This window comes from Ambystoma mexicanum, chromosome 6p (assembly GCF_040938575.1).
Source record: "Ambystoma mexicanum isolate Mex_15411 chromosome 6p, UKY_AmexF1_1, whole genome shotgun sequence".
NCBI classification, from domain to species: domain Eukaryota; kingdom Metazoa; phylum Chordata; class Amphibia; order Caudata; family Ambystomatidae; genus Ambystoma; species Ambystoma mexicanum.
In genome coordinates, this window is record NC_090935.1 from 1438634060 (window position 1) to 1438647317 (window position 13258).

Genomic DNA, 13258 nt, shown 5'->3' on the forward strand with positions numbered 1-13258 from the left:
CTCTGAATTCCTTCATTACCGAGTCAAGGACTTCCAGGCTTTTTTTGTATTGGGCTAGGACCGCAGTGGATTTCATGCTTTCCGGTTTCTCTTCTATTTCTCTCATAAGTTTCTTAGACACCGATTTGGCAGCGCTTATTATCAATACCAGCCAGTCTCTAGTAAATTTGTTGGAGATATAGCTCCAATCTTTGCAAAACTCTATTTGTTCGAGGAGGATTCTCGGCTCTATTCTTATTATCAGTCCCAAGGGGGCTGCATGTGCTCGTAAGTACTTGGTCATTAGTGCCCCGCGGAGTTCAGTTCTGATGAGTTGTTTTTTTTTAATACTTCCAATTTATTCCAGGCATCATTAGTTGTGCCCGGTATTGGTATAGTTACATCATCTCCCAGGATCGATGGAATGGCCAGGATGGTTTCCACAAGGTCTTCTGCAAAGGCTAAACATCTTGCTTCCGTCATGGTGAGTTCCGTGTTACACTAGACCTGGACAGGGCCTCCACTGCACAACTGACCCTACCGCAAGCTGCAATAGCATGGCCGGTTATAGCACAACAGAATGACCTGCACAATGTGCGGCGTGAATCCCACATAGATGAGAGGGAATACACGTTCTTCTCAGATGTTCACAGAAGCTCGTCCAGGATAGACTAAATCATGGCCACCTCCGCCTTGACGAGAAACGTGACAGAAGCCATTATACTGCCTCACACCCTCTCTGATCATTCCCCTGTTTTTGTACGCATATCCAGACTACTAGGGACCCCCCCGGACAAGTACAATGGAGGTTTAGAGCCACTGCACTAGAAGACGTGGCATTCCAGGCAGAAATAGCACTGGCTATTCAAACTTATTTTGACGCGAATGTAGATTCTGGCCCCGATCCAGGTGTGGTGTGGGTGGCATGCAAGGCCTACACGAGAGGCTGCTGCATCTCTAAAGAGGGAGGGCTACTTAAAGCATTGAGGGGCTCCATGCAGAAGTTGGAAGAACAGATTAAGGCCCTTGAAGTGCAACTGGGGGGAACAGGACAGTTACAAATGATGGAGGGCCCACAGGGAGCTAAGGGAATAAATGCTGTCTGTCGCGATTAGAGCCGAAAGATTCACAGGCGGCCCAATAGCGGCGGTGAAATATGGTGAAGGGGGTTCGCCCCAGTAGAACGCTGGCCAGGGCAGCTAAACAAGAAAGGCTAATAGCCCCAAACCAAAATGAAGACCTAGTCAAAGACCTGCAATTCATTAATGCAGTTTTTAGAGCCTATTACGAGCAGCTTTACTCTTCCCAAACCAGAGCTGACCATGATCATGTGCTGCAATACCTGGACGAAGTGGTTAGATCCTAAAGTAGGGAGCGAACGCAACTATCCGATCACAGAAGAGGAGATCCGGAAAGCTATTCTTTCCCTCCTGAGCGGTAAGGCCTCAGTAAACAACGGGTTTACCAGAGAATTTTATAAAGCATATGTAGACATACTCCTCCCCAACTTGAAAGTATTGTACGACAATGCTCTGTTGAAAGGCACCCTTCCCTGAATCCACGATAACGGCACTGCGCCTCATATCGTCACCGTCCCCGATTAAAACTGATAATAAGATTATAGCGAAAATGCTAACGGATAGATTTCTACCATATATCCCGGCACTTGTCCTCCCCGACCAAGTTGGGTTTGTGCCACGCCAATCTACGCAACACAACCCGAGAAGATTGTTTGGGCTAATGCACAATGTTGATCCCGGAATTCTGATAACGATTGCCGCTCTAGATGCTGAAAAAGCGTTTCACTCGGTTGAGTGGCCATTTCTATTCGAAGTCCTCAGATGCTCTGGCATTGGTCTGCGATTTACACAATGGGTTAAGTTATTAAATATAGCCCCAAAGGCGGCGATGTACACAGACGGGGTAACGTCGGACTTCATACATCCTTCTAGGGCAACACGACAAGGATGCCCTTTCCCTCCCCCCCCCCAATATTATTTGCCGCAGTGATGGAGCCCTTAGCTTGCCACATTAGAGATCTGCATGCGCATCGTAGGATACAACTCCAGGCGCACCTTAATATTATATCGCTCTATCCAGATGATATCCTGATGTACATTAAACACCCTAGGGAAAATCTCCCCCAGTTAATTCGGGAAGTCACCAGATTTGGCGAACTTTCGGGCATTGGAATTAACTGGATCAAGTCCGAAACAGCGGTGTCCCAGGCAGATATTGGTGCAGAATTCTGCTGGTGCCCCTCTGGTATGCGCTACCTGGGGGTGAGGGTGACAACAAATGTACGCAACCGATACACATACAACTATGTAAGAACATTAGACGCCCTGGAGCTAAATTGACTCCTGGGTACATCTGCCCTTGTCTCAAGCAGCACAGATTGCATTGGCGAAAATGGTCCTATTACCCAAGTTGTTATTTGTATTGAATAACATTACCATATGGCCTCTGAATAGTTTTTGGACACGAATCAGGAGCCCGATGATCAGGTTGGTATGGGCGGGGAAGCAGGCGCGAATGCCTTACGATACCCTTACCCGACCGTACGATCGGGGAGGACTAGAATACCCCCAATATGTAGGTTTACTACCTGGCAGCCCAAATACAATACATAGTGGGATGGAGACAATCCACCCCCGACTTCCCCCATTCTACGGTAGCCAGGGAAGGGGCACACCCTCACGATATCGAGGGGATGCTGTGGGGTACGCAACCTCGGAACCCGAGGAAAAAAGTACAACCCACTGCCGTGACTTGTAAGGCTTTGTAGCGTACTCTACATCTAATCGGTTCCACAACCACATACTCTCCGGATCTCCCATTATACAACATTCACAGGATTCCATTAACAGATGAAAGATCCTTTCAAATCTTCTTCCAGAGATTGGGTATCCAGAAACTGGGAGACCTGGTGCAAGATGGGCAGTTTATCACGTGGGGCACACTGCTGACCATGTTCAGCAGATGCATGGAATACATGTCCAAGTACGAACAACTTGAATCCAGATACTCCCAAACACTGCCTCTCAACACAGACTATTAGCCACAATTCTGACAATATTAGGGCGTTTGGATGAGCCGACCCTCACATCTGCACGAGAAGAGAGAGTTCCCACATACGCCGAGCATGGGAAGCTGGGAGGCTTTGCGTCGCTATGATCCGCGTAAATGTCAAGGAGACGCTAATTATGCCACTCTGATGGAGCGATAAAGACGCGCTGAGTCGCAAAAGGACAACAAGTAGCTGTCTGTATATGTTGCCGTTCTACCGAATGTTCACGGTCATAAAAAGGGAGTTGGTGGGGGGGTGGGAGAGTTCATAGGGGGGGGAGTTCCCAAGTACTCAAGTGATGTGTCTGTTTTTGTTGCTCGTAGTAAGAAAAGCAATAAAGAAAGTTTTAAAAAATGTTTTTAAAAAGTGCAACTGCGTATGCATATAGCATGAGAGCATACCCTGGAAAAGATTCTACCATAATTCTCCTAGCTGTCCTGCATTTTTAGGGGTCAATGAGAAAATTGTTTGGGATCTTTCTTCTTCTTTATTCCATAACGTTCACAATTGCTACACCGGAATCCCATTGTTCAAAGAACTGCACAGTGTGGCTTGTGGAACAATTTGCAGTAACCTCAAAGGCTTCCCCAAGCAATGAGTCTGTAAGAAGCTGGACAATGTGGTCAGGGGGTCATGTGAAGCCTTGTGGTGTGGGGAACTGCTGGCTTTAAAAAATTCTCTGAGGAGGGATGTCCATGTGCGGAATACTATTCATGATGAACTTACTTCTCTCGTCGCAGGCTCAGCAAGTGTCAAAGCCCAAGTGTATTTTGTACTACAACCGGTACATGAGGGGTGAGGGGTTGACAGAACCGACCAATTAATTGAACCATACCATCCAGCACGTAAATCAAGCAAGTGGTACAAGAAATTTCCAGTTCACATTATGCACATAGCTGCTCACAATGCACATGTTATCAGCTGCTCCAAACCACAACATGTCTTTCCTTCAGTTTGAAGATGCCGTTGCAAGTGCTCAGATTTGTGTAGTACATGTAGATGCTCCCTTTCAGACAGTGGAAGCTGTTGCCAGATTGAGTGGCACATTGGTCAATAGAATCCCCACGTCAAACCAGACACAGCGCTACAGAAAATGTAAAGTGTGTACCAAGCAAGGAAGCATACTCTTACTGTCCCAGTGTCCTTCCAAGCCAGCCCTGCCAAGAGCCTTGCTTTGCATCATACAAAGGAAATGTATTGGAAGATTGAATGATTTTGCACAAGTGTGATTTTGCACAAGTGTTTCCCACTTTGGCATTTTCTCAATACAATAATCCCAATACTTTTGGATGCATAGATTTTCATTCCTCCATGGCCTTTTGTGGCAGGTAAGCTGGTACTGCTGGGCCTTGGATTCTCGACCAGGGCTGCATGTTCCTCTTCTTCATCCCGATGAGTGAAGTTTCTTCACTGCTGAAAGCTGGAGCGCCAGCAACTTCTCCCAGCCCACTCCCACTGGCTTACACCTCCCTCAGCTGCCTTGATCTGTCTAAGGCCTCTCACATATTTTCTCAAGATTCGTCATGGGCCAGGGTTATGAGTGTGTTTGTATGGCTCATCTGCTTCAATGGGGCAGAGAGGAGGGGTGGGGGGGAGTGGCTGGTCAGTTTTGGCCAATTCCATTGAGTTGTCTCCCCCTTCTATGTTTGGTTCTAGAATTTCAATTCCAGCTCCCTCATCTCCTGAGTCGAGGGGTATAGTCGCTGTGGTTATCCAGCAGTCTCCTGCCTCTGATTTTCTGTGAGTCTTCCTTCTGTCAGCAGCCTTTACATCGGGGCCTGAACAATCCCACTTCTAACAGCACATGTTACTGATGGCTTCAATGACTCCCAGAGTCCAAAGTATAATTCAAGGGATTTTTATTATACAAGTGACATGGGTTGATGTTGGTTCTTGGTTAGACTGCAGCAGAGATAACGTATTTCAGCAATAATCTGTATAGGGACCTCATCCACCAGGATGATCTTATTCGGGTCCCTTAAGTCTGCACAACCTTCGATTCTGCCATTTTTCTTTTGGGCTACCACAATGGAACTTATCCAGTCCAGTCCACCAATTCCATAGATTTGATTAGGTCGTCTCCTAGTCTTTCCAGTTTCTTTTCTACAATGTCCCTTAAAGCTAAGGGAATGTTCCTTGCTTTATCGTAGATTGGTACAGCCCTTGGTACAGCCCTGGTTTTCCCCATTATTTTATGGGGGCACCTCTTATAACAATCGATCTTGTGATGGAGAACTTTGGGAACTATTTCTTGTTCAGAAAGAAGGGGGGGGGACTTTAACAAAAAGGATCCAGTCTTGGAGCAGGGACTAGCTTGCACCCTCTTTGTGGAATTCTCTACCGGCCTTGCTGCGCGAGATCAGTGACCATGCCTATTTTTGAAAACTCACCTGTTATAGATCACTGTTTGTGTTGGCTCATTGGTTTCCGTTTCTAGCACCTAGATGTCTTTGGGCATAAGCTTGCGCTCTACAAGTATACCATACCAACTTAATGTTAAGAGTGGCTTGATCCCTGCATCCTAGTACCTCGATCAAGAATTCGAATTTTGAAAAGATCTGCAGAAGCACTCAAGTTCGGTTAGTGCCAAGGGCTGCTTCTTTTCCTCACCCCAATTTTTACCTTTTCATTCACTGATTTGTTTATTCACCACATTAACTTGTGCTTTGCTGGGTTCTTCACTAGACATCTTTTTCTTCCTTTGATGTCTTTAGAACAAAGTTCGGTGTGCTCCCTTTGATGTCTTTAGAACAAAGTTCGGTGTGCTCCACCTTCTTCGCTATTGCAAGTGTTTCCTCCAATAAGGGGGTTCACCACACAACCAAATGATCTTATCCCCTAAAAATTAAATGGGTTCCCATAGCTATGCCAAATTTACTTGCAAGTACAGAAACATTTAATCAGATGCTTGTTAGTTGCCCGTTTCCTGGAATAATAATGTCACCTGTTAATTGCAAAGTAAATTGCTTTGTAAACGTTCATGTCCCTCCACCGAAGTAAGCTGATGTAAAAAGGTGAAATTTTTCTAAATGCCCTTTTCCTCTCTGGGCAGAGCGCATCAAGGAGCAAGGACTACTTTTTGTTCCAGAATAGAGTCCTCCAGGTTCTTATCAATCAAGTAGTTCTTCCCATATTCATTCCATTCAGCACAGGGGAATAGCGGATTGGTCTGGGGTTAGAAGAAAGCATTCGAGAAGGTGGACTGCATGCAGAGACCTAGTTCTCAATATCACTCTTTGAAGGTACAGTGTAAACTCCCGTCATATGAGAGCAGTAATTAACAGTATTCATTAAGTGGGTCAGACACAGATTGCAGATCAACGGATGGAGTGGTGTTCCCAATCTGTACACCCTCAAAGGTATTTATGGAAAGTGTGCTGCTGAGCCTCAGCCCACTGGGCGGAGGGGAGGGGTAGTTCAACCAGTCCAAAAACCACCCACCTGCTACGGGACAAACAATCCATGGGCTGGATGTTCCTTAGAAGGCCACAGGTTCTAAGACTGAATAAATATTGCTTTTTGCCAATATATAAGAAAGCAAAACAAGCAAACCTGGTCGTTGTGGACTTACTGAATTAATCCTAAACTGCTGAACCAAACTTCTTATGCTACAAAACAAGCATTTATTGCACTGCAAATTTCAAGTACAATTCAACAAACTGATAGTCAACATATCATATTTCTTTTGAAAGATCACGTCAATAACATATGGCGTGACCCAAATAAGAGCCACATGAAACAATTCACATTATTTGGAAACAAATTAACCCACAGTCAAAAGCATGTGTTTGAGTTCTGTAAGGAACTCAAACCACCATCTCAATAAAAAACTGAACAGTGCTACCAGCACAAAAAAACGAGTGCCAAGAATACAAGACAAGAATGGTATTGCTCCAATATATAAGCGCAAAAGTTCCTAACCTAAGACCCTACAAGGGTCATACACCTAGGGCTGCAATTGTAGCCCTACTTTATGTCTCCTTGCTCTGTGCTAAAATCCTTCACTACAGGGTAGGTCCTAAAAATCAACCCTATCCCTATGCGACATGTCACGAGAACAATTAGGACCATCGAACAGCTGCCTACTCGAGTTTCGGCTTAGCACGGGTCAAAACAATCCAAGGACCAAGTCTTCTTCAGGGTGTATAGATGCAAGTGAAGATTGCCAAAGTGTTGCAATTCACAGTAAAATTATGCTTTTATTTCATTCTATGCATTAGGAGATGTGCTATCAACATTCATACTCATCCCTTCGGATCCCCGATGACCATCAAAGCCAAAGGCGGAAAATCAAACGACACCAGATTAATTCATCTGTGAGGCAATATCCATGGGGACACACAGGAACCATGCATGCATCTCTCACAGCCTTCTGCACAATTTCGTTCTGGCTCATAATATCCGAACTTGAACAAGGTGCAGTTGCCGCATTTCTCCAAGCACCCTGCAGTGAGCATATCTAAACAAAATCAGCTGCAAACAGAGGAATGACCAGTACTAGCCTTAATACAGCCGTAGAAAAACAGCCCTGAGAAGTCCTAGCTGAATTAGCTCCAGTCACATCAGCAGTCACCCTGGGGAAATACTTAATCCCCTTATAATGTACAGGACTATACTGTGGCTCTAGCAGAAACCCCGCCAAAAGCAGGTTAAGATGCATAATGATGTTAGGGGAAACTTATCACAGAAACAAGATCTTTTGCAGAGGTTCGATATCCACTTTAGCGATTATGTGCAAGTATAATTGATGGTGGCTTAGAGTCTGCTCAACACTCACTCCCCCAACCCCTGGCCACAAGAACAATCAGATTAACAACCACTGAATATTTATCCTTTGTGATACAGTTTGCAATCATTTTTGGTTTGGTCAGCCATGGGCGTAATTTTAAGAGGGTTTGGGGGGGGGGGGGGACACAGATGTTTCTCGCCCCCACCTTTTGCGACACACCATTTTGTCCCCCTCATTTGGCAGGAACCCCTACATTTAGATGTCATGTACACCCCCACCGTCCCCCACACAACCTTTTCAGCAAAGTTAGTCCACTGTTGTCAGCTGTGGACATAATCCAGGGCTTGAGGTAAAGTATTTGGCTTAGAGTGGTTTAATACATAATTATTCACACAAACACTAATCAAACAGCTATTCATGGCCAAAGATCATTACACCTCTACTTTCATCACAGCATCGCGAACTGGATACAGGGTGGAAACAGTTTCTGAAAGAGTCAGTCCAAGATTAGGAAAGGAGGAGATGGATAAATTAGAGAAACACCCATCAGATCAGGAGACTCACTTACTATAGATTCAATTTGAATAAGCAGGGGGATTGAGACTGAATAGTTGTCGGCAGAGAATTTTAGGATGCGTACCCTCATAACTTGGAGAGGCGAGAAGTGATACGCTATTAAAGGCTGAAAGAACACCTACATGTATGTCCTGTAGACCCTTGCCTCTACTGAATGCCCATTTTAAAAGACTTGAGCAAGTTAATAGCGAGCAGGGTGCAAGCAGCTGCTAACAGTCCGATTCATCCATACCAGCCTGGATTTGTGCGAGGAAGCAGTACAGTGGATAACTTGCAAAGATTGTTCAAAGCCCTTGACCATAACAGGGATCATGTGGATGCAAAGGCAGTACCAGCCCTTGATTCTGAAAAGGCGATTAGGTTGGTAGTAATACTTACAACTTAGGCAGAAGGACATGAAGGTCCGAAAACAGAAACAATGTTTAACTGGGATACAATGCCTTCGGCTAAACCTTTCACAGGTAAGTTGATCTCTCAAAGTAGGGACATTCGGAGGGGCATGCTGCAGAGATGCTCTCTCTCGCCACTTCTAAATCACCATCACTTGGGCTGCTGGCTTGTCAGCTGTGCAGAAAACTATCGGACACAGGGATAAGCTACCAAATCGTAAGTTTAGTGGGCTCAGGGCTTCTTTAGGTACTTAAGGATACGTGTTAATATTGCTGAAGATGTTTTTTGCAGAAACCCTCTGGTGAGGGGCTTCAGAAGACCAACCTGTTGTATCAAAACAGATGTTGGTTCAAATTCTCGCAATTGGTAGTGTGACAGCCGTCAGTCTTCACTCCTAGGAAGGAATAAGATGCATGCACTAAAATATAAACATTATTAACAAACGCACACTACTTAAAACACTGCCAAATACATACGATAGGAAAACAGACTAAACATTACATTAAGCATATGACAAACATTCGCCAACACAAAAGCTATGCCTACACAAATGTCAGTTTTAGGATTAGCGTTTTCTATGCACTGCCATAATGGAGCTACCTAGTCAACGGTTTATGTACCTGGGCATATTATAGCAGTGACTGTGGTATGCTTGTACACGAGCCAAAACTGGTGGCTTTAGTTCATTGTTCCAGTAACGATAGGTGCACATGTTAGTTTTGGCACTGTGTCTGGCTAGGCAGTAGATAGGTTCTCAGTTTGGTGTGACGTGGACCACGGTTGCAGCTATAACTCAGACAAGACAATCCCAACAACGAGGGCACCTGTAATGATGACCACGAGCATAGGACAATGTGGCAGCAGGACGCCACCTCGTGTGGCTCAAGGGAGGACCAAGAGTCTAGCCAGTTAGGAAACTGGTCCTATGAGGATGACTACTGAAGGTGAGCCACAACATCCCAAAAGGAGCGGAGGTGAAGTAGCAGGCTGCCACTTTCGGTCAGGCAAGCCCAGCTGAGAGGGATTCCCAACTTTATGCACCAAGGCCAGAAGGAAATCAGAGAGAAAACAGCAGATGAAGGAAAGAAGGAGTCCAATAAGGATGGTCTGACAAAGCAAGCGAGAAAAACTGGGAGGAGCAAATAAAGGAGACCAGAAACGGATTCCACCATCAGAGAGAAGCAGGGATAAAAAGACCAGGGCCACAGCCAGTATGCTGGCATGTCGGGCAGCGTTTATTTTAATTGGTAACACTGCTTAGCATGCATCTATAATAAGCAGTGTTCACAATGAACATTAAACGCTGTCCGACACAATGAACATTAAACGCTGTCCGACATGCCAGCTTGTCAGACAGCATTTATTTGCAATTGTGAGTGCCACTTGACACAAAAGCATGGCATTGGGTGCTCACAATCACAGCTTTTACTCACTTTGCACTGCGGAGTGCAAATGTGAAAGGCAAAAGGGAGTGTGCACACTTGTACGCCACCTTTTGCCCTTTACATTTGCACCCTGCATTGCAGAATGAGAAAGAAGAAGTCAGGAGGTAAAGGGTGCTTTATTACAGACAGTGCATTCCAAATAGCAACAGAAAGATGTAAAATTACAGCAACGTAGACTATGAGAAATAGAGAGGCTCTGGGGTTACATGCGAGAAGGGGAGAGTAATGAAAGCTGGGGTTGGAGTAGGTTTTGTGAAAGAAGAGAGTAGTGGAGCAAGAAGAGGGCGTAGTGTGGAGAAGAGATTGTAGGGGTGCATAGAGTGTTGAGATGGGTCTGAGCACAGCGCAGAGATATGTAGAAGAAAGATAGCAGGAGAAGTGCATGGTGAGGCTGAGAAGCAATAATGGGTACTAACAGACAAGTAGCAGGACACAGCAGAGCAAAGGCAAGGAGTTGCTTGAGGTGAAAAGACCTTTCAAAGATGGCGGTTTATGGTCAGAGGTCACCTGAGCATTCTCAAGATCGATCCTGAATGCTTCTTGCAAGTCCCTTTACCTCTGCAGGCAGCCTCATTGAATGAGTGCCTCTGGTGGTGATGTAATATTGCAAGTAACCAAAATGGCATCATATAAAAAGATAAGGATACAAAGTATCCTAAGTGCACTTTAAGGTGATGTGTGCAATTGTAATAATACAAGAAATAAAGTCCTTACAGACAGTGTTAGGGGTAGTGCCAGCCCCAGACCTAACAGCGCAAGATCCCCTCCCCACACTGGGCATGTGGCAAATGAAGGGCAGCACCAGCTCACATGTAAAGTGCCAGTCAATTACTTTCTATTAGTAACACGCCCTAAACACACTACCACTCACCTATAGAAAGTAATTGACTGACATGGAGCGAGCTGGTGACACCCTTTATTTGCTGCATCCCTGTGTGATTGCGCCCCCCCCCCCCCCCCCAAGTTGAGCCAAGGCAAGTCAGTTTCTCCATAAGAATGAGCAAAACAGGCAAGGGAAGCAAAGCACGCTTTACTCACCTCCAAAAAGTCAGGACAGGGTTAAAACAAGCAAAAGGAAACGGGATCCCATATAGATGTATGAAGTGAAAAGGTGCAAAAGGAACAGCTTTTCTATCACTTTTCTATCACCACCAAACACAGTCACTTTTCCTAAGATTCTCACTGAATGTTCTAAGCCCAGAACCAGTTCAAATGGAACATCGTTAAACAAATATTTTTTTTAAAGAGTACTCTGATAAAGCCCCGTGGTCACGGGATGGAACAGGGTGCATTTTGTGCATTCAAATTTACATTTCGTTGAGACATACACAGTCCAAAAGGAAAGTTCATTGTGTTAAACGTTTTCAGTGTCACTTTAAAATGAACTTTGAATTAGTCAGTGGGACTTTGTAGGCTTCAGCATTCAATTAAATTGCAGCTGATGGCTGTTACACTCCTTTTACTCATCAACATTACAATAATAATATTGTGTAGTAGAATTAGAGGTTTATTTATTTGTATGGCACACCCAACCCAGAGGTATCTGTGCGCCTTTCCGAAAAAGTTACACCTATACTGTCAGCTTAGTTACAGTAGATACAAAAATCCATTGGATACAGTGAATTATAGGGGATAGGTGAGGAAATATATACATAAAGTACAGGTACCGAAGAGAACATATAGGTAGTCAGATAGAGGTTACTTAACAGAGTCAAGAAGTCAGATATGGCTTTGCGGACACATCCATCAATCACAATGAACGTTAACACCAAACCGTTTGATATGCATAGATCTGTGCAAGTATTGCCAAAGCGCACAATTGTCTGAACTGGGCCGTTCGCTATTAGTCACCAATACAAGTACACCACAGCGGAACTAGATCTTATACAACAGATGAGGTGTCATGAACTGTATGGGCTTATGCATTCCCAGCCTAGGGACACGTCGCACTGGCACAGGCGGATTGCTACGAATAGGTGTTTCTCTCTTACTCTTGTTGATGGATTTTAGGGCCCGTGAGTAGTCGCCGCTCTGCCCTGCCCGGTTCACCTCACTCCAGTGGGAGGCAACCCCAGCAGCCGCCATCCCGATTCACGACAGTTCACTGGAGAAAGCGTGAGTGCACCCCACAGATACTGGTGGGCCGGCGCCGTCGCCAACACAAAGAGAGGACTAACAGGCCCAAGGCCACACCCACAAAACACTCGTAGTCAACTGGACGATTTCTGAAAAGAGACAGAGATTAATGTGGATCTGTATTATTATTTACTGTGAGAATGAACCGGCAAGGCAGTCTATTCATTTAAACGTAGTGCAGAAAGAGTTTTGAATTGGTACCATTGCGTTTTAAGCCAGTAAGTGATATGGGTGTCTGTAGATAATCTTTCTCTTAAAATGTCTTGAGTAAATAATGTCTCCGCAGTTAATATTTCCTCAAAATGGTTGCATAAGACTCCCATTAAAGCCGTTGGCGTGTCTCGGTATGGCCCGGCTTTCTCATCCACTTCGAATTTTCCCTAGTTAGTAACTCAATCTCAAAATTCTCAGCTGCGAGAATATGAACGTGGCCGCCATCTTAACGTTATATTTGTGTTGCAAGCGCTGCGTAAAAATGTTTAAGAACTGGAGAAAGCGGATTCTATGTCAAGATGGAGAGGAGCATTTGGCTTGACTTAACTTCCTTGAACTTTTCAACAGCACACAATTAAAAACATTAACTACAAAACCAAACGACATATTCCAAGTTGTCCCTTATGTGTTTTTGTAGTTTCCATCATCAGTGTCCCTAGTTTGACCCCCCATGAAGCTCCTCACCTGGAACCCTATAATACCTGTGTTATGTCCCGGGAGTCAGGTGCAGCAATAAAACAATATGGCAGAGTAAATGAGGCAAACACAATAATATAATCATTGGTGGGAGAACTGGCGCCTGAGACGGTGACCCCGCCTCTACCTACATACCCTTGGGCACAGCCCACAACAAAAGAACAATAGAAATGGGACTTGGCTCTCATTCAAACAGGGTTATTAACATGGATGAGGACACATCTCCCCCTCACTTAAGAGAGA

General features: G+C 44.9%; 1 protein-coding gene across 1 annotated transcript in view; it reads right to left on the reverse strand.

Moving 5' to 3' along the window:
* SRP72 (signal recognition particle 72) overlaps window positions 1-12777 on the reverse strand; it is a 448841-nt gene extending 436064 nt beyond the window's left edge. Inside the window, exons 1-2 of the mRNA XM_069626163.1 lie at window positions 12527-12777; window positions 12181-12414 (exon numbers count right to left, since the gene is read on the reverse strand). Coding sequence (XP_069482264.1) covers window positions 12181-12274 — 94 coding nt within the window. The 5' untranslated portion in view covers window positions 12275-12414; window positions 12527-12777. The remainder of the gene's footprint in view (window positions 1-12180; window positions 12415-12526) is intronic.
* Window positions 12778-13258: the final 481 nt, after the last annotated feature.